General features: G+C 45.9%; 2 protein-coding genes across 4 annotated transcripts in view; one reads left to right on the top strand and one right to left on the bottom strand.

Moving 5' to 3' along the window:
* LOC137286436 (organic cation transporter protein-like) overlaps positions 1-19,695 on the top strand; it is a 31,721-nt gene extending 12,026 nt beyond the window's left edge. The window contains exons 6-12 of one of the 2 annotated variants that reach the window (XR_010956992.1): positions 13,489-13,657; positions 14,266-14,484; positions 14,850-15,076; positions 15,783-15,964; positions 16,200-16,351; positions 17,063-17,237; positions 19,427-19,695. Coding sequence is in view for 1 of the 2 variants with exons in the window: in XM_067818298.1 (XP_067674399.1) it covers positions 13,489-13,657; positions 14,266-14,484; positions 14,850-15,076; positions 15,783-15,964; positions 16,200-16,351; positions 17,063-17,147 (1,034 nt within the window). In the remaining variant the exon portion in view is untranslated. Of the gene's footprint in view, positions 1-13,488; positions 13,658-14,265; positions 14,485-14,849; positions 15,077-15,782; positions 15,965-16,199; positions 16,352-17,062 lie in introns of both variants that reach the window. The other variant, XM_067818298.1, reaches the window with a different exon arrangement.
* Positions 19,696-19,825: 130 nt separating this feature from the next.
* Positions 19,826-23,501, bottom strand: part of LOC137286387 (ubiquitin carboxyl-terminal hydrolase 45-like) — a 28,778-nt gene continuing 25,102 nt past the window's right edge. For both annotated transcript variants that reach the window (XM_067818225.1, XM_067818224.1), the window contains exons 18-20: positions 23,293-23,393; positions 22,720-22,806; positions 19,826-22,205 (exon numbers count right to left, since the gene is read on the bottom strand). In XM_067818225.1, the coding sequence (XP_067674326.1) occupies positions 21,846-22,205; positions 22,720-22,806; positions 23,293-23,393 (548 nt within the window). In that variant the 3' untranslated portion in view covers positions 19,826-21,845. The remainder of the gene's footprint in view (positions 22,206-22,719; positions 22,807-23,292; positions 23,394-23,501) is intronic.

Below are 23,501 nucleotides of genomic sequence, written 5' to 3'. Positions count from 1 at the left end.
ATCAGCGATCAGAGGCTTGATATCTGTAATGTCTATGTTTCTATCAACGTGCATGCGCCAACCTCTCAAATAGTTGCCTACAGCGCGCTCAGTGCGCACGAACTGTAGGTCAATAGCTCTATTCTGTCGTAATAATTCTACAAGCTGTGGTTTTCTCATACGGGAATACCCGCCTAAACCCAAATCGTGTGCCTCGGCTTTCAGTTGTTTTACAGTGGGATGTGCTACGGGGGCATGTGATAACAATGCTGTTAACCCGGCTCTCCCCAGGTTTGAATAACCCGTGTATCCAAGCTGTTTTGCTTGAGCTTTTAATTGTGTTACCGTAGGAGGGGCTTCTAAACCTAGTAATCTCAACAATGCTGACTTCCGCATTCGAGAATACCCGATCACACCTCTCTGTTTTGCGACCCGCTTCAGCTCGCGCACAGTAGTCATAGTGTTTACACCTAAGAGAACCAATGTCTAATTGGTTCACAGTAAAGGGAGGTAACCCTTAAGTGGCTGTTTCACGCACTGTTGGATATAGTGTTCCTTGTGCATGTATTCCTGTATATGAGTAAAACATTTATTTGGTATTGAGTTTGGAGTCTATCTTGAGCAGTCGCCTACGTTCTTTTATGTAGCCTTTTTTATTCTCGTAGATGAGTTGATGTCTGACTACGTTCGCTCCGTGAGCTTTACATAGACAGTAGTGCCCTTTAACCCCAATACCACACACAGAACACGTGTAGTTAGGACTTCCCATATGGAAACAACAGAACCCCTGATTCCTGCATTTCCTACCACAGGCCTCGGTCTTCCCCATAAGTATGTATTCGCATCGGTATGGAGCGGGTCTCATGTTTACTTATATAGGTATTTTAATTTAATTGCTTAGCAACCAACGCAGTAGCTGCTATACCCAACACTATGAAGCCCAGTTCACGATTCATTTGTCCCTTGGATGGTGTGTAGTACTGAGCGAGTGTGGGTTTATTGAGCGGTTCCAATCGTTTACCAGTTAGTAGGTAGTATTCTTTCATTGCTTCATCGACATCGTTGAATGTTTGAACGGCATGGTTTTCACGCTGGAGTTGTTCGTTAATAAAATCGATCCTCTGGAGGCGTTTTTTAGCGTACTCGGCCTGTGCCTTTTGTAAGTTCTCAGTAGCGAGATCGTGCCGCTTCCTTTCTTCCTGTATTTCAGCCGCGTGGTCATCTCGTAGTTTCGAGAAGAGGAAATTACTCCCGGGAAATGCCAGGGCATTCACTAACGCCCCACCGACCATCATAGCTATCGTGGCCATCCTATATTTATTTCATTATATTATCAGGTATTATCCCTTGTTTTACTAGGATGTCTTTTGTGGCCATCGCCATACCAAGGTTCATTATGAGCATACCCATATCCTGCAGGTTGAAATCTAGCTTGATAGTTGGTTGTTTAAGCACCATTTTAGTCAACCGAGCGTACCCTACTGCTAGACTGGCGACCACTGTGGCGTGGTATGCGTCGTTGACGAACGTTTTCCCCTCAGACATTATGTATATATAAAAATATTTTAAATTATAACATGATATGCGGGTCGACAGTGGGGGTTACCTCACTGTTGGGGGGTACCACCACGTTTCCCCCACGTCCCTCACGTGTATATAACCACGAGATAGCCAAGGCAGCAGTTACGCCTACAGCCAACAACAGTCGGGGGTTGGTCACTGTAATAATTTTATGTTGGTTACACCACCGTTTTTTACCGGCAGCTACTCTCTTAGGATTCTTCTGTCTGGTTACTGTTGGGGTCACTTCCCCCACTGGTTCCCTGGTCTCCTGTGAAGGGGTCACTTCCCTCACTGTTGGGGGTGTGGGGGGTACCACCACTGGGGTTTCCTCCTCCTCCCTGGCATCCATCTATACTATTATTATTATTTTTTCTCTCAAATTGACAATGCTTTGCCGTGATAATCGCCGCCGTCACTGGAGCCAACAACATACCATATTTGTGGTACAGCCCGCAGCTGATAGAACTCACGGCGTGTTCGATAAAAGGGTCTTTCTCGAGGTCCTCCCACAGGTAAAGTGGGCGCTCTGGTGGAATGGGAAGGAAGTATGATACAATACCGGTGTATATCTGGGTCATAGCCGATCCTATTGTCTTTGTCATTTCTGCTCCGAGCCGGGACTCGTATCTAGCGTACAGCTTATCGATTTCTTCGGCTGACATTTTGTGAATTTTATCCGGAGTGTAGTCTCCAAAGTAATGTTTGGCTTTGCCGCCAACAGCCAACGCCACCAGTTTCTCTCGCTTATCATCAGTGGGGGAACCCTCCACCAACAATTGTTCGAGCAATTCCTCACACTCCATCTTATAATATAACAAGTAAGATTTAGTTTTAACTATACACCTGGAAATTAATCAAGCAACACCCCAATTTTTTCTATTGGAGCAACTTTGAAGTGTTCTGACAATCAAAATATGCCGGGTTGATATAGTTTGACACTTTTTTATTCAACAGACGATCTCTGACAAACAACTTAAAGGGAAAAAGTATCAAGACTTTGCTTTATTGCAACGAAATCCAAATTCTTAAAACTGTCTTAAATTCATGAAAAAATGGACACAATTTACTATTCATCCACAGACGTTGTTGTCAGGTGTATTAACACAAATGTCACATGGAAAGAAAGAACAGTCATCTGAGAGTCTGCACACCGACTTTCATCAATATCTAGTGTGTCCTCCCTGCGCACGCACCACCGATTCCAGACGCCTCCTCATTCCTTGGATGAGTCTCCGGATCTGATTCTGGTGGATCCTGTTCCACTCCTCATGCAGGGCAGCCGTCAATTCGTTGAGATTATGGACTGGTGGGTCTCTCTGCCTCACACGACGGCCAATAAAGTCCCACAAATGTTCAATGGGGTTGAGGTCAGGGCTCATGGCAGGCCATGGAATTCTGTCAATTGCATTTTGCCGCAAAAAATCATTTACAGCATGCGCCCTGTGAGGTCTAGCATTGTCGTCCATAAATATGGGTCTCGTTGCCAGAGGATGGTTCTCAAAATGAGGTACCACAGCCCTGTCAAGAACCTCCTGTTGGTAACGAACACCGTTAAGGTTGCCACGGATGGTAATGATATCCAACTTGCAGTTCATGGAAATGCACCCCCATACCATAACGGAACCTCCCCCAAAGGCCACAGTCTCCTGGATGTTCCGTGGAGCCATTGCTGTGTTCCTCTGCCTCCAGACCCGAGTACGACCGTCCACCATGTGCAGCAAGAACCGGCTCTCATCTGAGAAATGGACCTTCCTCCAAGAGGCAAACGGTCATTACACCAGGCCAGTCGGGCTGCCTTATGGGCTGGAGACAGTCTGGGTCGCTTGATTGGCCTCCTTGCCCGGTATCCTGCAGCTTTCAGACGATTCCGAACAGTCCTGTTCGAGATGGGTCTCCCTGGAAGCCACTCCTGTCTCAACCGAGAGCTCGAGTGGAAGGACCTGCGCAGTACAAGTCTCAGTAAAGCTCTGTCCTCCCGGACTGTGGTCTTCCTGGGTCTTCCTGGTCTAGGCAGGTCTTTAACTTCATTAGTGGCCCGGTATTTTTTCAAAAGTTTTGAAATTATGGAATGATGTCGTCCGATTTGAGTCCCGATTTGTCTTAGAGACATACCAGCATTCCTCATGCCGATTATTTGACAACGAGTGGCCTCTGATAATTTCCTACGTGCCATGACATTGAAATGAATGAAAAACCGAATGCAATCGACAACCTGCGCTTGTAAACACCCCAGGGAAAAAGTGCATTTTTCGAAAGTTGAGGTTAAAGCAATGCACGTGCGCTGTGCAAGCTTCACGCGCGTCATATCAACCCATGAAAAGCTCATGCTGTATGTCAATACATCAAAATTGAATAATCAATCATCAAAATTACTTCGTTAAACTTTGTTAAGTTTTTATGTGTCTTTGAATTTGGTGTTGCTTAATTAATTTCCATATGTATATATAATACCCGATGCAGACAAAACACAGAGAAATGAAGGTTAAGTTGCACACGACAAACACTTCAAATATCATAGCTATACTTAGCATTTGCTTAGCTTTGCTTAGCTTTGCTTAGCTTTGCTTAGCTTTAGCACACCCTATATGCTACTGGTTGGTCGGTCTTGAGCACGAGCTTAGCGTGTTTAGTTTCAGCGAGCTGTTTCTTCACCCGTTCCCGTTCTAATTTGCTCATCACATCGTTCTCTCTCAAACACTCCTCGAACGAATCCCTGTCCTTGCAGTGAAATAAGGCCACCCATCGCGTCTGCTCCCTGAGGTCTTTCAACACCGAGTTGAACTTCTGCGTTAGCACCCAGACGCTGTGATTTGCATGCCGGCCGGAGAAGGCCAGGTACGATAGCATGTCTCTCTTTTTTGTTATCTCGCGATTAGCGCTGCAGTCGTCCAGTATAAACAGCGTCGGTTCCCCTTTAAATTTCTCGTGAAGAGCTTTCAACCAGTCCTGCAGGCGTGTTCCAGGGTCGATTTTGTGTACGTCCGGGTCCGTCATCACCCAAGGTCGCGCGTACGTTTTATTCATGCTCAGAGTAGGGCACATGATAACGATGTTATCGAACACATCCTTGTAGTAACCCTCCAACATATCCAAGACGAAAACGGTCTTCCCACAGCCAGTCTGCCCGCACACTATGGCGCAGTGTGGGTCAGTGGGGAGTGGGGGGTACCCCCCATCAGTAGATGGCTTGCACGAATCTCCCATTGTCTATATTAAGTTGCGCGTCCATAATAACGTACAGATATAATTTCAACTTACCAGCGGGTTGAGCCTTCTTAGTAATCTGGATGGTTATCCCTTCGCTGCCGTTATCTATACGGCGCCCGCTACCGTGCAGTTTATCATCATCCGTGGATCGCATGTCCAACCATAGGGCGTACTTGGTGGTCAGGTATTCACCGATCTGCACGGAGCCGAGGTCCAGGTCCTTTGTTATATAATCCCCCACTGGTAGCTTTTTTATCTCATCCCACTGCTGGTGTGGTCTCATACCATGACTGAACAGCTGGTTGGGCACGCCCTCGATGGTCACTTCCACCTTTTCAATCTCGGGGTTGAAAAACTTCTCGCTGTCCCTCCGGAATGGCTCGTAATCCTCCACGGGAACGACCAGGATACCTTTCATCGATCGCGCCGGCACGTTCAGGTTGATATTCCACACAGTGTCGCTCTTATCTCGCACGACTGATCTATGCCTCAGTACGCGATCGTACAGGATAGCCATCTTCCCAGAGTACTGGCTTCGAACCTGCCTGGCCAGCTCCGGGCTAGTGACCATGTCGAACTCCAGAGAGATGTTGTCTATGGTATAACTGGCCTCATCACCGTTCGGCGTACGCACTACTTTACTATAGTCGTTAAACGTGAGCTCGTATTCGAGCCTATCACCCAGCGCGGCCTGGTAAAACGGCGCGTGTCCCGTGAGCAACTCGAAGTCGAGCGGCACGCAGAATCGATTCCCGTATGCTCGAGCGATGGCCTTTTCACCGTCCGATAGCTTGTCTAGCTGGTCTGGCGTGAAGGCATACCCTATACGCGACCGGGTTGATTTGCTGATACCCTGGTACACATCATTGACTCCTTCTCCCTCGCTTTTCCAGAGATCCCCGTAGCAGTGAAACACGTCGCTGTCGTCGATACTCAGAACCTCGTTACCGCTGATCTTGACGGTCGTTTTCTTGATGATAGCTCGACCCACGTTCCGCACTAGCTCGCGTTTGTCGTTGTCGGAGGTCAACGTAATATTGAACGCCAGTCGAACAGTTCCTGGTACAAAGAGGTCATTCTCACCAAGGTTTGGAAATCTAACCAGCAGAGTTTGATTCTGGTCTATCTTGCTGGGATTGTTGGTGATGGTCACCGACTGGCGCATGGCTCTGGCTCCTAATGGCTCTCTCAATCTTCTGAAAGGATCTAATTTTCTACCGTACATTGTTATATAAATGAAATATATTTTTAATACTAATGGATGAAGACATAGATATGACGGATATGTCGGGCGATAGTGCCCAGGCATTCGATGATGACCAGGAGACCTCATTCAGTACTTACCTACAGCCGGCTGTCGACGCAGTTGAAGATATAAACAATCAGGAGACCTCATTATCGAAGAAAAGGGCCGAACTCATTAAGGGCGCCGTCGACGATTATTACAACGCAATTGAAAATAGAGACAACATCAAGCAGACGGGAAGGGAACATTCCAAGTTTACCCTCATCAATAAAACGCTGCGTTGGAAGGCTCACCCGGATGCCGATCTCGTGAATAAAAGCACGGGAAAACCGCTTGCCTTATCAACATTGGCCAGAAAATATGGGATTGACTTTATCCGCGATAAACTAGGCTTAGAATATTACGGTGGCGCGCGACCTAAGATTCCTCCGAAGTTAGTTCAAAGTCTGGAAGGTATCAGGGACGCCACATCGGATCAAAACATGACTTATGATATTGAAAAGGTGTTGGCCGACTACAAGAACAAGCCCTTCCCGGGTCTCAAAAATACCTTTCGGGAACTGCGGGGGTTGGACCTGTTGATGCGAACCATTCGTGGTCATCTCTGGAAAAGCACGGCCAAAATGAGTGAGATAGACGACCACATCGCCTATGAAAAGAAAAAACTCGGTGAAACTGATGACGAGGCTCTGAAAGCCCCCATCAAGAAACGAATACGTGATTTATAAGAGGACAAGAAGGTCTGGCTGGAGACAGCATCCTCCTTCAAAGAAAAGCTTCGATCCCAGGTCAGCCGTATACGGGAAACCATCAATCAAGTCCTCCACCGAGACACCACGTTAGCAGACAGGATTCGGATATTGTTCCGGGAGCAAGGGATCACCATCGCCAGCATTCTGACTGCATTGGGTTTCATCATATCAACCTTGGTGGTGTCACTGACAGGGGGTACCCCTGTGGGTCCTGCCGGCGGTGGGGGAACTCCCGGCGGTGGTGTTAAAGACTGGATAGAAAAACTCGGGGAAGGCCTAGCTAAACTGGCTGGTAAAGCCGCCGAAGCCCTTCCCGGCATCCTGGGTAGCATCGTCTCGTGGTTGTTGGGCGCTCTGGCTAAAACTACCATGTGGCTCAGTCAAAACCTGTGGGCAGTCATCGTCGCCGTGGCGGGTCTGGTGTACGTAGCGGCTAAGAAATTTTTAACCAAATAAGTCCCAAAGCTACCCCACCAACCACCAGGGCCGTTTTATTATCAATATGATTGGAGGCCTGAATATGGGGGTGTGTGGGGGGTACCTCCACATGAACTTTAGACTCCGGGGGTGGCGCCACTATACCCGTTTCACGTGGTGGGATGTGTGGGATATAGGGGGTGTGAATATCGGGGTTGATACCCAACTTTTGATCCGCCGTGGCTATGACTATTTTGTTGTTATAACCCACCACTTTTTTTACTCTCAGTTGCATATCACTCGGAGCCATGTACAGCCCCACGCCGAACACGTAATTGACTTTCGATCTGGCGTATTCTAACACGTTTTGGTAACGGTCGATGGCCCGCGGAAGATCAACTGGAGAATTGATAGCATCCTCAACGTTGGAAACGAACTGTTTCTGAGCGTCGTAAGCAGTTCTCTTACCAAGGATGTTGGAACGCGTCATCGACTGCGCACCCAACAGCGCCCACACGTACGTTCGAATCGAGTCGTTCAAGCGTATTGTACCAGCACGAGTGAATTCTTTCGATGTTTTTGAGATCATTTTAGTCCAGGCTGTGGCTGCATCAGGATTGGTTTGCTTTATACAGCTGACATGGATCTTTTCATTAGTTGTGGGGCCTGTAAATGTATGACGGTTTGGGTTGTATGAACCATCTTTAGAACCGGCCTGATATGTTCCGGACCTGTAGAAGTACACGAGAACTATACCGAGACCATGGTTAACACCAGGAAGGCGAAAGTCTTTATTCGTTGGAATCTCAAACTCCCCACAAACACGTTCATAAGCGCGTTTATCATAGGGGTTATTCGTCATACTCCACGCTTTATCTTGGGGAAGAGGAGCACTTATTTCCTTCAATATTCGTCTCGTTTGATAATAAATATGAAACAAAATGACTGCCTTACTCAGTTCGTCTATACCGTAGTCTGGTGTCACACCCGACCCTGTCGTCGCACACCACACAGCAAAGTTGAGTTGGTTCTGCCAAAACTGCATTGGGTTTTGATTCCAGTTTACCACCGCCTGCGCATTATTAACGGACACGATATAGTTTTCAAAGATATTAATAAAGGTTGTTTTAAACCCCGTACTACCTGCCACCACGATTTTCAAGTGTGCTAAATCCATATTATAATATATAACTTATATATTATAATATGTACATAACACTTCCAGGAATAACGAGCGGTGAGGCCGTTCAGCTGACGCACGCGATCGATAACACGTCAGGTCAACTCGAAGTCACACTCTGTGATATCACCTACCTACCGCAATGGACTAACATCAACGCCAGCAACAATAAGCTGTTCGTCAGTGGGGCTCGCAGTCAGATAACTGACGGCTACTACAGCGTGTGCTCTCTAAACGACGAGGTCTTCAAACCCCTGGGAGCCGAACTCAAGATGAACGACTCAAACGGCACAGTGGTGTTAATCAACAACGGAAGAACCTCCTTGAGGCTCGGCCGACCATTAGCGAGGATACTCGGTATGTCTCCTGACGAGATAAAACCAACAACAACCGTCACAGGCACGAAGTTACCCGACCTAGTACCGTACCGAGAGTTGTACATTCATCTCGGTCAGGTGAGCACAACGTACAACATTCAAGGAGGTCACCCTTCCACTATACTGAGAGCAGTGCCGGTGAAAACTGAGAAATACAACGACGGTAGAACCGAGTCGTTTTCACCACGGCAGTATAAGAGATTAACCCAGGGCAACATACCTGAGCTGATAATATCGGTGTTAGATATAAATCATAATCCTGTAAATATAGGATACCTCAGCTTAACGCTTCATGTAAAATGACCAGCGCACAAGGGCCCGGAGTGAAAAAATGCGTCAATATCGGGATCTCCGACCTCGGAGACACGCGCGGTTTCGACGCTCCCGGAGTAGATGGTAAATCGTACGCCTTGCAACTGAAAAACAACATTTACAAACGCGTTGAAGTCTCCGGTGGAACCCTAAGTGATATAGTAGATACCACAAGAGCAACAGTCAACACTAAGTACGCCCTTGTCAACACCGGTGATAACTGGATAATATACCCATCGTTCGGGGGTAAACTGTTCGACTTAGACGATGTTGAGAGCACTACCGTCGCCCGAAACAAGCCATATATGCTCGTCTTCACCGAAGATGACAAGTGGGTGTTGTTACCCGATAACGACTGGTTTCTCAATATTAGGCTCGGCTCCCCTTACGTGTTTACTGATAACAAAGACAACCACCTAAACAAAGTCGTGAACAATGGAACCCTGCTCGTGGCTTATGTCCCAACTCAGAGACGTAGCGTAGTCGTCAGCCCACTCAACACTATGGCAGCCCACATGCTATCGAGTAAACTGACCATACAAAACGTGACATTGCAGTTGGTGTCTGAATTCGAAGGCGTGGTCAAGATACTAGAGAGTCTACCGGCAAACTCAACACTGATCATCAAAGTCTACCTAGGGGAACCATCGGTGAATGATGTCGAGATCGTGAAGGGGATCAAACTGGGGTGGGTGAAACGCCACCAGTATCAAGTTTGCAACGTTTACGTTCGGGTGGGTGTTGGAGCCGACACCAGTCTGGAGGGGGTCAACGTGATCGTGGAAAACAAGATATCACTAACCAAGATCTTCCTACCTGACAACATACACTTCATGGGTATGAAGTTAACCCCTGAATTATTATCAAAAAACCAGTTGGAAATTATATCGTAATAGTATAATAATGGCCAATCATCCCAACACTACGCTTAACGACCTAGGAGATACTGAGGGATTCGATCAGCCTGGTGAGGAAGATGAATTATACATCCTGCACTTCAAAGACAACGTGTACAGACTGGTGTCGTTATCAGATTTAAAAGAGCCCAAATGCCTGGTCAACTTAACATTCGCCTCACCTTATATCACATTAAAAGATGGGGTGGAAGAATTGGAGTTGGTCTCTAAGATTAGGAATAACGGTATCTGGCCCGGGGATTTCATTTCGGAGGGTGAATTATACATGATAACTCTTGGTATCGAAAAAAATATGTTAAAGTCTGTACCAAAAAATAAATTAACATTTAGCAATAATTTTTATAGTAAATATCTTGATAAAATATTACTCCCTTTCACACTCATCATAGAAGTCTTCTTTTCCTATTTAGGTAATGAAAACACCTCAAGAGTACACCAAATTTTACCCGGGGTGTCAATACACTGGTTTGACGAACACCTAGACCAATATTGTCGTATTGTTATACAACAGGATCACGCGGGTCCTATAAACCGCTTAATAAGCCTCAGTGGGGTTTTTATTACAACAGAAAGGTATATTAGCCTCTCACCTATTACCCTGACTAATAGTCTAGATCTTGTAGACTTCAAATTCATTAATAAACTTTTAACTGAAACCCAATTAAAATATCTTTCAAAATATATATTATAGGATGGGTCTGTACCCAGTCGTAGAGGAAGTAGCGAAGACGTTGGAAACCGTAGATGGGTTCCGCTTGAGGCAGTTATGTGATGTGAAACGTCAACTAGAACAAGACCGTGACACGCGGAAAGCACTATGTAAGAAGTACAATAGAGCTTTCAATATCGTGGACGGGGCTGACACTACCCTTATGGCAACCAGCATGGGACTAGGGGCGGCAGGCGTTGGGTTGTTGGCTACCATCGTGGCCGCACCTATAGTGCTAGGTATTGAAATAACAGCTGGGGTGGCAGGGTTGGCAGGATTGGCGCTTAAGTTAGTATCACGCAGACTTCATCGTAAGGCATTGAAACACGACGAGATCAGGGTTCTGGCCGAAGCAAAGCTGAACACAGTGAGTGAGCGTATTTCCACGGCACTCTCTGACAGTAAGATCTCAGAAGAGGAGTTTCGTTCAATCCTCTCTGAACTCAAAAAATATAACGGAATGAAACAAGATATTCGATCCAAGTCTCGTAAGTCTGCTATCAGCGAGGACGAGAAAAAAAAGTACATAGAACAGGGGATACAAAAAGCCCAGCAAGCCTTTATTATGAACACCAAAGAGATCGTAGGCGGTTCACGTTAAACTGTTTCATCGATATAAACATGACATAGGCCGCCAACTTTTTATAGTAGGGGTAATAGTAGCAAGAGCTAAGGACCCAACCAAAGCCTTAGTTAGTAAATAAGGTGTTGTAGAGACTTTTTTTTTAAAAAGTGGGATCCAGATAGGGCCCTAGTGAGGTATCTATACCAGCCGGGGGAACACGAGGGTGATAGCCGTAAGCGGGCCACCGATCCTATATGGTCAGTCAAAACTTACAACATAGATAAAGTGGATATGAAAGCCGACGAACCTAACTTGTACTACTTGAGGGATGGGCCGGGTAGGGGGTTTGTAAGAGAAGAATTATTGATCGTACCGTACGGCACAGTGTTACCTCCTACCAACACACGGTAAACGTGACATAGGCACGCCAACTTTTTTGTAGTAGGGGTAATAGTAGCAAGAGCTAAGGTCCCAACCAAAGCCTTATTTAGTAAATAAGGCTTTGTAGAGACTTTTCTTGAAAGTGGTCCAGAACCCCCATTGTATATACTACTGACCACAATATCAAGGTACTTGGAAGACCCTGTATCAGGTAGGATAGACCACAGCATCAACGTTCTTGGAAGACCCTGTAATAGGTAGGATAGACCACAACATCAACGTACTTGGAAGACTCTGTAACAGGTAGGATAGACCACAACATCAATGTTCTTGGAAGACCCTGTAATTGGTAGGATAGACCACAACATCAATGTTCTTGGAAGATCCTGTAATAGGTAGGGTAGACCACAACATCAACGTACTTGGAAGACCCTGTAACAGGTAGGATAGACCACAACATCAACGTACTTGGAAGACCCTGAAACAAGTAGGATAGACCACAACATCAACGTACTTGGAAGACCCTGTAATAGGTAGGATAGACCACAACATCAACGTACTTGGAAGACCCTGTTATAGGTAGGATAGACCACAACATCAATGATCTTGGAAGACCATATAATAGGTAGGATAGACCACAACATCAACGTTCTTGGATGACCCTGTAATAGCTAGGGTAGACCACAATATCAAGGTACTTGGAAGACCCTGTAACAGGTAGGACAGACCACAACATCAACGTACTTGGAAGACCCTGTAATAGCAAGGGTAGACGACAACATCAATGTTCATGGAAGACCATGTAATAGGTAGGATAGACCACAACATTAACGCTCTTGGAAGACCCTGTAATAGGTAGGATAAACCACAACATCAGTGTTCTTGGAAGATCCTGTAATAGGTAGGATAGACCACAACATCAACGCTCTTGGAAGACCCTGTAATAGGTAGGATAGACCACAACATCAATGTTCTTGGAAGATCATGTAATAGGTAGGATAGACCACAACATCAACGTACCTTGAAGACCCTGTAATAGGTAGGATAGACCACAACATTAACGCTCTTGGAAGACCCTGTAATAGGTAGGATAGACCACAACATCAACGTTCTTGGAAGATCCTGTAATAGGTAGGATAGACCACAGCATCAACGCTCTTGGAAGACCATGTAATAGGTAGGATAGACCACAACATCAATGTTCTTGGAAGATCCTGTAATAGGTAGGATAGACCACAACATCAACGTTCTTGGAAGACCCTGTAATAGGTAGGATAGACCACAACATCAACGTACTTGGAAGACCCTGTAACAGGTAGGATAGACCACAACATCAACGTACCTGGAAGACCCTGTAATAGGTAGGATAGACCACAACATCAATGATCTTGGAAGATCCTGTAATAGGTAGAACAGACCACAACATCAACGTTATTGGAAGACCCTGTTATAGGTAGGGTAAACCACAACATCAACGTACTTGGAAGACCCTGTAATAGGTAGGATAGACCACAGTATCAACGTTCTTTGAGGATCCTGTAATAGGTAGGATAGACCACAACATCAACGTACCTGGAAGACCCTGTAATAGGTAGGATAGACCACAACATCAACGTTACTGAGACGACTTGTCCTTGATTTGTCGATCACGACATCCACGTTCTTGGTATCCTTTGCTATAGTTAAGCCAAACAGGTTGTCTCTGTTCTACCTGAAGTTTGGTCAGCTGTGTGATTATTCTAGACATCTGACCAATATCACTAAGGCACTTTATATGTGTCCGTCTCCCTTGAATAGAATAAGGTTAAAGGTGAGATTAAGTGATGCGCCAGTGAAGGCGAGTATGTAAGTCTGTATGTAAACTCCTGATCTTCCGGCTGCAGGAGTGGAGTTCGTGGGTCCATCCAAGCGTGTATGGACCGGCCTCGTGATCGAGTTGTTCTGGGTGCTGGGGATGATCATCATGGCGGGTGTGGCCTTCCTCCTCCCGGACTGGCATCACCTGGTGCTGGCCCTCGCCTCGCCAGCTGTCCTCTTCCTCAGCTACTGGTGGTCAGTATACCATATCCACCCGTTGATGTCCTGTGTCCATTTGCACAAGATCATAACGGCGATCGCATCTCCCACACGTTTGTGTGGACTTGGTAGTAAGATCGCCTTCTGGAAGTTGGTGTGGCTTTGAGCTAAGTGTTGAAGCCGTACAACTTGGTCTTAACAATAATAGCATGCTACTTTTTAATGTGTTTCCTCCATTAACAATATCATGTAACATCACGCATTATTGTTCATCTGTTGATCACATAGTGTGTCAATATGATGTAACGTCTGTTGTGCAGACTTGTTATCCATCTGTTGCAGTGTGTCAGTATGATGTAATGTCTGTCTTGTAAGCTTGTTATCCATCTGTTGCAGTGTGTCAATATGATGTAATGTCTGTTGTGTAGGCTTGTTATCCATCTGTTGCAGTGACTCAATATGATGTAATATATGTCGTGTAGGCTTGTTATCCATCTGTTGCAGTGTGTCAATATGATGTAATATCTGTCGTGTAGGCTTGTTATCCGTCTATTGCAGTGTGTCAGTATGATGCAATGTCTGTTGTGTAGGCTTGTTATCCATCAGTTGCAGTGTGTCAGTATGTTGTAATGTGTGTTGTGCAGGCTGATACCAGAGTCTCCCCGTTGGTTGATGTCGAAAAGCCGTTTACATGAAGCAGAAGACATCGTCCGGAAAGTCGCCAAGGTCAACAAGATTACGCTTCCAGAAACGCTGTTCGACGACAAGACAATGGAAGCAGAGAATGAACCCAAGGGGAAGCTGACAGAGATGTTCACCAACAAAACTCTGGCAGTGCGGTCCTTGATCCTCTTCTACATCTGGTGAGCCTCCTGCCACCGACTCACGAAAACCACACACGACACAAGTGTGAGATGAGATTTCTGCTAAGATTAATACTGTTCTGCTACAGAAGATAAATTCTACGTGATACCCGTTGCGCTTGCGTTGAGGTGTGGTAGAATCCCCGCAGTCTATATACAGTGTTGGCGGAAAAGTCAACACTGTTTCTAGCACCTGGATTATTATGTAAGGAACAAACTGCTTTAGGCTGGACATGGTTTTGTCTCAGAGCACGGTTCTCGACGTGTCATGTGCAGATGTTCGAATATGTGACAAGGCAACATTTGATCACTTGCGAATATCTCCTTACATAATCTGCCTCTTTACTTGCGGTCTCTGTTTCTAGGATGGTGTCGAGTCTGGTGTACTACGGACTCACCCTGAACATCTCCAACCTCAGTGGCAACATATACCTCAACTTTGTGCTATCGGCGCTGGTGGAGGCGGCGGGGTATATCTTGTCTATCTTCCTGCTGGACCGTGTCGGCCGCCGGGTACTGCTGTGTGCACTGATGTCACTAGGAGGCGTGGCGTGTGTGCTCACCGTCTTTCCTGCCATCTACGCCGTCGGAAGTAGGTGGACGGTGGTCAGTCTGTAAGATGAACCATCGTGTACTGTTACTATGAACCACTAGCAAGCGATAACCAGCAATTGGATATTGGACACACGTGTGCTTCTGTTTACTGATCAAAACCGTGGATTGAATAACGGTGTGGACAATACACATCGTACTGAAACATGGAGGCTTTGGCATAGGTCTGTTCAAACTGATAAACGTATGGTGGTGAACTGAGAACCCTTGTAGGTATTGTGAGAACAGTCGGTGTGGATAATGTCACAAGGTTGAGGGTAGGTAGTATGCAAATGCTGGTGTGGTTCGTTTGATAAGCCTAAGATGTGACTAGGTGTAATGAGTTCTGTATCTATTCGTTCCAACCTGCAATAGCCATCGAGGTCATCGTTAATAGGTCACTGGGTCAGCGTAATATTCATTCATCTCTGTTCGCCATGTGCACATGACGGTGATGTGCTTCTCTCCAGAGTCGCATTTCATTATGATGAAGACTGGTCTGGAGCTGGAAAGGCGACATTATGTGGATTCTGGTAGCATCGCTTACACGTTACTTAATCAAAGTCAGTCAAAATCATCATCTGTTTGTCACACAGTCATCCAATGGTCGAAATCTGTCTTTCAGCAGTATATTCATCAAAGCTCTGCTTTTATTGCTTTCCATAAAATGATACACATTTGTGGCAGATTTGTCGTCTTTGTTTCAGAGGCAGACTGGTCGCTTATGGTACTGTCGTTGGTGGGGAAGATGGGGTCGTCAGGGGCGTTTGGTGTCATCTACATCTTCACCGCCGAGTTGTATCCCACACCTCTGAGAAACATTGGGCTTGGAGTCAACCTGACGTTCTCGAGGATAGGCGGAGTTATCTCCCCTTTCATTTCCGATTTAGTGAGTTCTTGTTGACATTTTATGAATCGGCGAGAAGCCTTCGTTGTCAGAGTCATCGTATATAGTAGATACGTACTGTAAATCTGATTATCGGCCCCCTTCGGGACTTCGTCTAAAATCTCTAGGATCTGTGCCAAAAGGCGTGGTTCCCACTCATTGTATCAGTATGGCGAATAACAGAAGGAACTGCAAAGCCTCTAGGTCATTATACGTCTGTGATGTCTCTCTGTTGTAGGGCATACTTGTTGGAGGTACATTTGGCGAGCAGGCTCTTCCTCTGGTGGTATTTGGTGCTACCGCTGTTCTTGCTGGAGGGCTAGCTCTCGCCCTTCCGGAAACACTGAACCGGAAATTACCGGAAACTATCGAAGACGCCAAACGAATAGGGCAAGTTTTATCTCTCTCTCTCTCTCTCTCTCTCTCTCTCTCTGATTTGCCGCCATCGCGGAACGTTAGATGACCTTAGAGTTTGTTACATTATGGTCAAAAGCACCCGAATGTCCGTCATGTCCTTTACCATCAGAGCCAAACTTAATTGTTGATATTTCGTTAATCCGCAAAACAATAAAGGAGTCGACATGGTATGCACTCACATCAAACGTCAGGGACAACTCGGCTCATTCCACACTGTTCTGTCTGCGATCAGCGCCACGTTTGTCGACGGTTGTTGACGGTGACGTATCTTTCATATCGTTCAAGGGACATACCAGACACATTCAATTACTGACAAGTCTGGACTGAGTGCTGGCCATGGAAAGTGGTGATGTTCCCCAGTTGGAAGTGCTCTGTAACAAGGCGAGCCACGTTCTGACTAACTGTGTGACATCGGTGCGCCATTAAATTTAAAATGATTGAACTTTTTGACTTTGCATAGCTTTATGCGTATAAGTTATGTTAATCTGTATCCACGAAACGTTTTTGACAATATTGTCTGGTTGCATGAAAGGACGTTGGTGCTTGCACTTGTAACAAGGTTCTGTCGTTACAATGGCTCTTATGTTGTGGTGTATGAAAAATAAAATCTTGCCTATGGTGATTCCGTTGTCGTACATGCCTTTAACACTAATGCCACTGGCTAACTCGCCATCTCTTTCTCAGGTCTAGCCCAAAGCACAAGTACAAGATGAGAACAGAAGACAAGGCCGAGAGCGTCTTCACGGTTGCCTACAAGAACACGAAATAGTCCATCTGATGTCGTGGAATTCATCCACCCCACATATCCCAGTCCTCCTAGATATACCAGCCTCCTCCTATCCCCCACGACCCTCCTCGCGTAAGTACTCCCGCCTCCAATGTCCCATCCTACAGATCCCTGCCCCCTGACCCATGTCATGTACACCCACCTCATGTACTCCTCCCCTCCATGATCCACTTCACGTAACCCCCATCACCAATGTCCCACCACACGTACTCCTCCCCTCCTCGATCCACTTCACATAACCTCCATCACCAATGTCCGACCACACATAATCCTCCCCTCCATGACCCACCTCACGTAACTCCCATCACTAATGTCCCACCACATGTACTCCTCTCCTCCATGATCCACTTCACGTAACTCCCATCACTAATGTCCCACTACACGTACTCCTCCCCTCCATGACCCACTTCACGTACCCCCGTTTCCAATGTCCCACCATATGTACTCCTCCCCTCCATGATCCACTTCACGTACCCCCGTCTCCAATGTCCCACCACATGTACTCCTCCCCTCCATGATCCACTTCACGTACCCCCGTCTCCAATGTCCCACCACATGTACTCCTCCCCTCCATGATCTACTTCACGTACCCCCGTCTCCAATGTCCCACCACATGTTCTCCTCCCCTCCATGACCCACTTCACGTAACTCCGTCTCCAATGTCCCACCACACATATCCTCCCCTCCATGACCCACTTCACGTACCCCCGTCTCCAATGTCCCACCACATGTACTCCTCCCCTCCATGACCCACTTCACGTAACTCCGTCTCCAATGTCCCACCACACATAATCCTCCCCTCCATGACCCACTTCACGTACCCCCCATCACCAGTGTCCCACCACACGTACTCCTCCCCTCCATGACCCACTTAAAGAAACCAGTCTCCAATGTCCCACCACACGTACTCCTCCCCTCCATAACCCACTTCACGTAACCCGTCACCTATGTCCCACCACATGTACTCCTCCCCTCCATGACCCACTTCATGTGCCCCCATCTCCAATGTCCCACCACACATACTCCTCCCTTCCATGACCCACTTCACGTACCCCCGTCTCCAATGTCCCACCACACGTACTCCTCCCCTCCATGACCCACTTCACGTACCCCTGTCTCCTATGTCCCAGCACATGTACTCTTGCCCTCCATGACCCACTTCATGTACCCCTGTCTCCTATGTCCCACCACACGCACCCCTCCCCTCTATGACCCACTTCACGTACCCCAGTCTCCAATGTCCCACCCTACATACTCCTGCCCTCCATGACCCACTTCACGTACCCCCGTCTCCAATGTCCCACCCTACATACTCCTGCCCTCCATGACCCACTTCACATACCCCCGTCTCCTATGCCCCACCACATGTACTCTTGCCCTCCATGACCCACTTCACGTAACCCAGGTCTCCCATGTCCCACCACATGTACTCTTGCCCTCCATGACCCACTTCACGTAACCCAGGTCTCCCATGTCCCACCATGTGTACTCTTCCCCTCCATGACCCACCCCAGAACAGAAGATGAGGCCGAGAGCATCTTCACAGTTGCCTACAAGAACATGAAATAGTCCACCTGATGTCGTGGAATTCATCCCTCTCAGAAGACACCCATCCCACATATCACAGTCCCCCTAGATCCACCCACCTACCCCTATCCCCACGATTCTCCTCGCGTAAGTACCCCTGCCTCCAATGTCTTATCCAACAGACCCCTGCCCCCTGCCCCATCTCATGTACCTACTGTCTCCAGTCTCCCACAACACATACTCCTCCCCTGCATGACCTATTTCACGTAACCCCCATCTCCCATGCCAACATGTACCCAACCCAACATTCTGTGCCTTATTCTGAGGAACCTTGCACCTTGTATGTGATTTACCATAGCCTTCCCCAAAGGAAGGAATATTCAGAAATAATTCCAGTCAGACGCTACATCACTAGATTGGCCACTGTAAAACACCATCATTGGCGAGATAAGGTGAAATGGGGGTTTACAGTTGTATTTAGACCGAGTGTTTTATCCGACATATGAACCGTAATGAATGTAAAACACAAACATGTATTAAATTTGTGCAAATGTTTAGTGTACATATACTGGGCAGAGCAACACTACTGAAACAGCTAGCATCAGCGGGGATGCAACTGGCAGGCAACACCTTGCTTTGCACGTGCTACTCGTGTCTTGCACGTGTGCTGCCCATAGTACCTGTCGTGTGAGGAACACCTGGTTCTTACTGACAAAAAATCTGTTTCTTCACAGCGATCCTTCGTAGTCTTGAGGATAAAAGCATCAAGCTTGAGAGCAAAGGGCTGCGGGTTCGAAACCAGTTGTCGCCACTTAGTAAAGGATGTTTTCATTGATGTGATATTTTACCATCAGTGCTAGCAAGAGTTGTTTCAATCATAAATACATGTACTTCAAAACCTACATTTAGAAATGATCAGTGCAAAGTCACAGCAAATATCTACATGATTCTGGAAGGAACCTACTTTACTACAGAAAATAAAATTCGCAGATAAGTTTATAAAGGTCGTTCTTGTTTCTCCAGCCTTGGTCTATACGTCTGGGCTTCACATGTCAAATGGTATCCCAAGCTATTCTTCTCCATGTGTAAGTCCCTCAAGAAGACACACCCATGTAGAGAAAAAACAAAATGAGGACATTACCCCTTGTATTTATTTCTAAGCAATCATCAGTGATATCGACAAGTTCCTATGTATTTACAAAGGTCAGTTTGATGTACAACAGTATAATGGAAATAAATACACAAATGAATGTACATAGCACTGCTGCCAAGTGGTGTGAGTGAGTGACAGCCCTGAGATAGCCACCTGTGATATCAGGAGGAGTAACCATGGTAACAAGCATGGTTCAGCATCACTACAGCAGACACTACTGTAGTAGTACCTGGATGCCGTGGACGCTGATGGAACCAGTGAGAGGGTGTCGTCAGTACATGCTGTCATTTCCTCACACACATACACAATATCAAAAGTTGCAGAGACTTAGATATGAATCCAATAAAACATGAAGTAACCAACTTCAACATATTTCCATGACATCCTTGTCCTGTCAAAATGCAGGGAATAAACCATCAGAACTGGATCAATGAATCTTGGAACATACAAGTACAGGACAGTTGTAACTGACTACACACAAATGTTATGTCTTGGTTCCACATTCCATGAACATCTACCTTCACACATAAAGATGTGCTGCAGGATGTATAGTTATTAGTGGCCTTGTGACCATCACCCGTATCTACCTGGAGCAAACATTGACACAGTACTGAACAGGACTTAGGACTACTGGTACATATCTAATGTTAGTGACACCTGTAACAGTGAACACTATATTCTCATGTTCACTGATAGAGCAATGAAGTGAGTCAACAACAGAACATTGCTTCCCCGGCAGTATCAAGTGATCCACACCAAACCAGAATAAGAGTGCTATGTTAAAACTACGTTCAGAAAGAAGATCCTTGACTTTACCAAATATGGTTATATACTAGACATGTTCATGCAGATGTTATTTCTTTAGTAATATGTCCCAACATTGGCTTCATCAGATAATCACATCCATCAAAAGGTTTATTTGATGTGTTCTGCTCTACTGGACTTTTCCAAGTTGTAAGTGCCAACTAGAAACTGGTTCCACACACTGGATCTGTGTGACTGGTTCCAGTTGACATACTCTGGATCTGTGTGACTGGTTCCAGGTGACACACATTGGTTCTGTGTGACTGGTCCCAGGTGATGCACAGTGGTTCTGTGACTGGTTCAATGTGACACACACACTGGTGACACACTGATTCTGTGTGACTGGACCCAGGTGACACATACGGGTACTGTGTGACTTGTTTCACATTACACACAATAGTTCTGTGTGACTGGTTCCAAGTGACACACATTGATTCTGTGTGACCGGTTCCATGTGACACACAAACTAGTTCTGAGTGACACACTGATTTTATGTGACTGGTTCCATGTTACGTACACAGGTTCACAATTGTAGAGGTGCCAAACGGCAGATGCTTGCACCTGGTATCAGCGTAGACACATGATTTCAACAGAACAGAAACTAGCTCTGAGTGAGAGGAACACTGGTTTCATCTGACCACACGTACAGGGAGACTGGTTCTTTGAGCAAGATACTAGTTACATGTGACACTTACACAAGGAATACTGGTAATTTGGTTTGTGTTCTGGGTGGTATTTGTGACCAGGTTTTTATTCCATGAGGTTACATCACAGTTCTGAGCAAAAGAATCCTGCAAAGAAAGACACTTGGCGTTTGGTTTGTCCTGCATTAATATGTGTGGAATGTGCTTGGAAGAAGGAAAGAAATATGCAGAGGTTTCAGACTGAATATCACAATTCTTTCCTATGCTAACCACAGCCCTCAAAACCATCCATCAAGCCTCACATTAAATACTTCTTTCTTTCAAAATTACTTTCAGAAACGTAATTAACAATTTACTAAACTTTGGTAATATCATGCAGAGTTCTTTAAAATGAAACATTTGGTCTGAATCCTGCACCAACATCTCCTGGCTATACATCACATTCACAAGAGATTCTTCAGCTGTCCATCTCCCTCACTGGGCTATGTACGCAGCACATGCTCTTCCAGAACAGTAGAAACATCTGTGCTCTAGATCTCTGGGTTATTCTTGTCAGTATATTCTCTCATAGAACAGTAGATAAGCCTGTGCCCTCTGGACACTGGCTTCCTGTACCTCACTGACCCGACTGTCACTGACATGGTACCACTTGCCTGGGGGCACCAGAGTCTCCAGGGTCTCGTCACTCAGCTCATCCTCCACTGGAGAACGGGGTCCATTCATCATACGGTGGGTGTATTGGTGTATGTAGTCCCTGGGGGTGGGGACCTGGGTGTTCAGGTAGTTAGTCAGTGCTGCTAATGAGGGTCGTACTTTGACGTAGGCGGTGTAGTGCCCGCCGGACAGTCGGCCGCTGTGTTCCACTACTCCATACAGGGCGTACAGGATCTTCTTCTGACCTGGACGAATGCCCTGAAACATTCAAGTGTAATGCTTTAATCCACAGAACTTGTGACCACAGATAAGAGATAAGTGGATGATCCCACATACAGTGGACTGATATTTTACATGGTTCACTATGGTAAACAGTTTACTCTCACTTTCAAAATGTTGAGAGATTGAGTATCGATCAAGGAACTGGGACTTACAATCAGTGTGCATGGCCTTGTGTGGAAAGCTGCCCTTATTTAGAGAGGCAAATTTGAGTGCTACATTGGAGTTGAACATGATACTGTACATGAAAACTTTCACTGTCTTGAGTGTGTGCTGTGTATGAGGTTCCAACAGATTCACAACATGTGCTTCCACCTTAAGCATCCAATCATAGGTGATTAATCAGCTTTGAAAAGCAAATGAAAGAAATGTTTGCTACGGACTTATTAAGAAACAAAAAGTAAACTAATCACTGCAAGACATAAACGTGTACCCTTCCCAACCATCAATCTACATAACAATTCCAGTTATCTCCCCCAGTGTGAGTTGTTACCTGACAGAGGGCGCTACAGTAGGGGGCCAAGTCAAACACAAACGGAAAGTCCACATGGCGGTTTACTTTCCGGGATGTGAAACCAACCTGAAATACAATCATTTCTGGTGACATGTCTGTGGCTGAATCCAAACAACAGCTCACTGTTGTAACCCTAAACAGTGAAACAGATGCATGGTGGTGTGGGAAAGGTAACATATGATGCTTCAGAAGTAGGAAGAACTAGTGAAACAGAAGATCACTTGGTGTCAGGTCATGCCTTTCACACAAGCTCAATACATAAGGCAGACAAAGTATGCCTGACAATGTCAGTACCTTCACAGTGTGGTGTGCCTTTGAACTGTTGTTTCCGAGTTACTTACCATTCTTACAAACATCTACAATATATGGTGACTTGTCCCAGTACTGGGTCCTCAAGAGGTCATGATGTCATGTAAATTTCACAATTGCAAAGTGAACATTTTGTGTGAACTTCTCACATTCTATTTGCATTTCACAACTGATTTTATACAAATCCTCCTACAATGGACAGAATCCCAAGGGGCAGTCCTACATCTCTGCGGAGTCACCGACCTGTTCAAAACGTTTGAGATGCAGCGTAAGCACTGACGGAGGCAGGAAGATGTGGTACTGCTTACTAGCATTGGAATACACCGTCTCTGACGTCTTCTTATCTGCACACAAAAATAACTGGCATTAATTATTCAATATCAATACAGTAATCAAAACAGATGATGGATGTATAATATGCAATGATACTGCAACAATGCTCATATTTGCCT

This window comes from Haliotis asinina, chromosome 6, assembly GCF_037392515.1.
Source record: "Haliotis asinina isolate JCU_RB_2024 chromosome 6, JCU_Hal_asi_v2, whole genome shotgun sequence".
Taxonomy (NCBI): Eukaryota; Metazoa; Mollusca; class Gastropoda; order Lepetellida; family Haliotidae; genus Haliotis; species Haliotis asinina.
The sequence above is the reverse complement of the archived record's forward strand: the minus strand, read 5'-3'. Positions and strand labels throughout refer to the sequence as shown.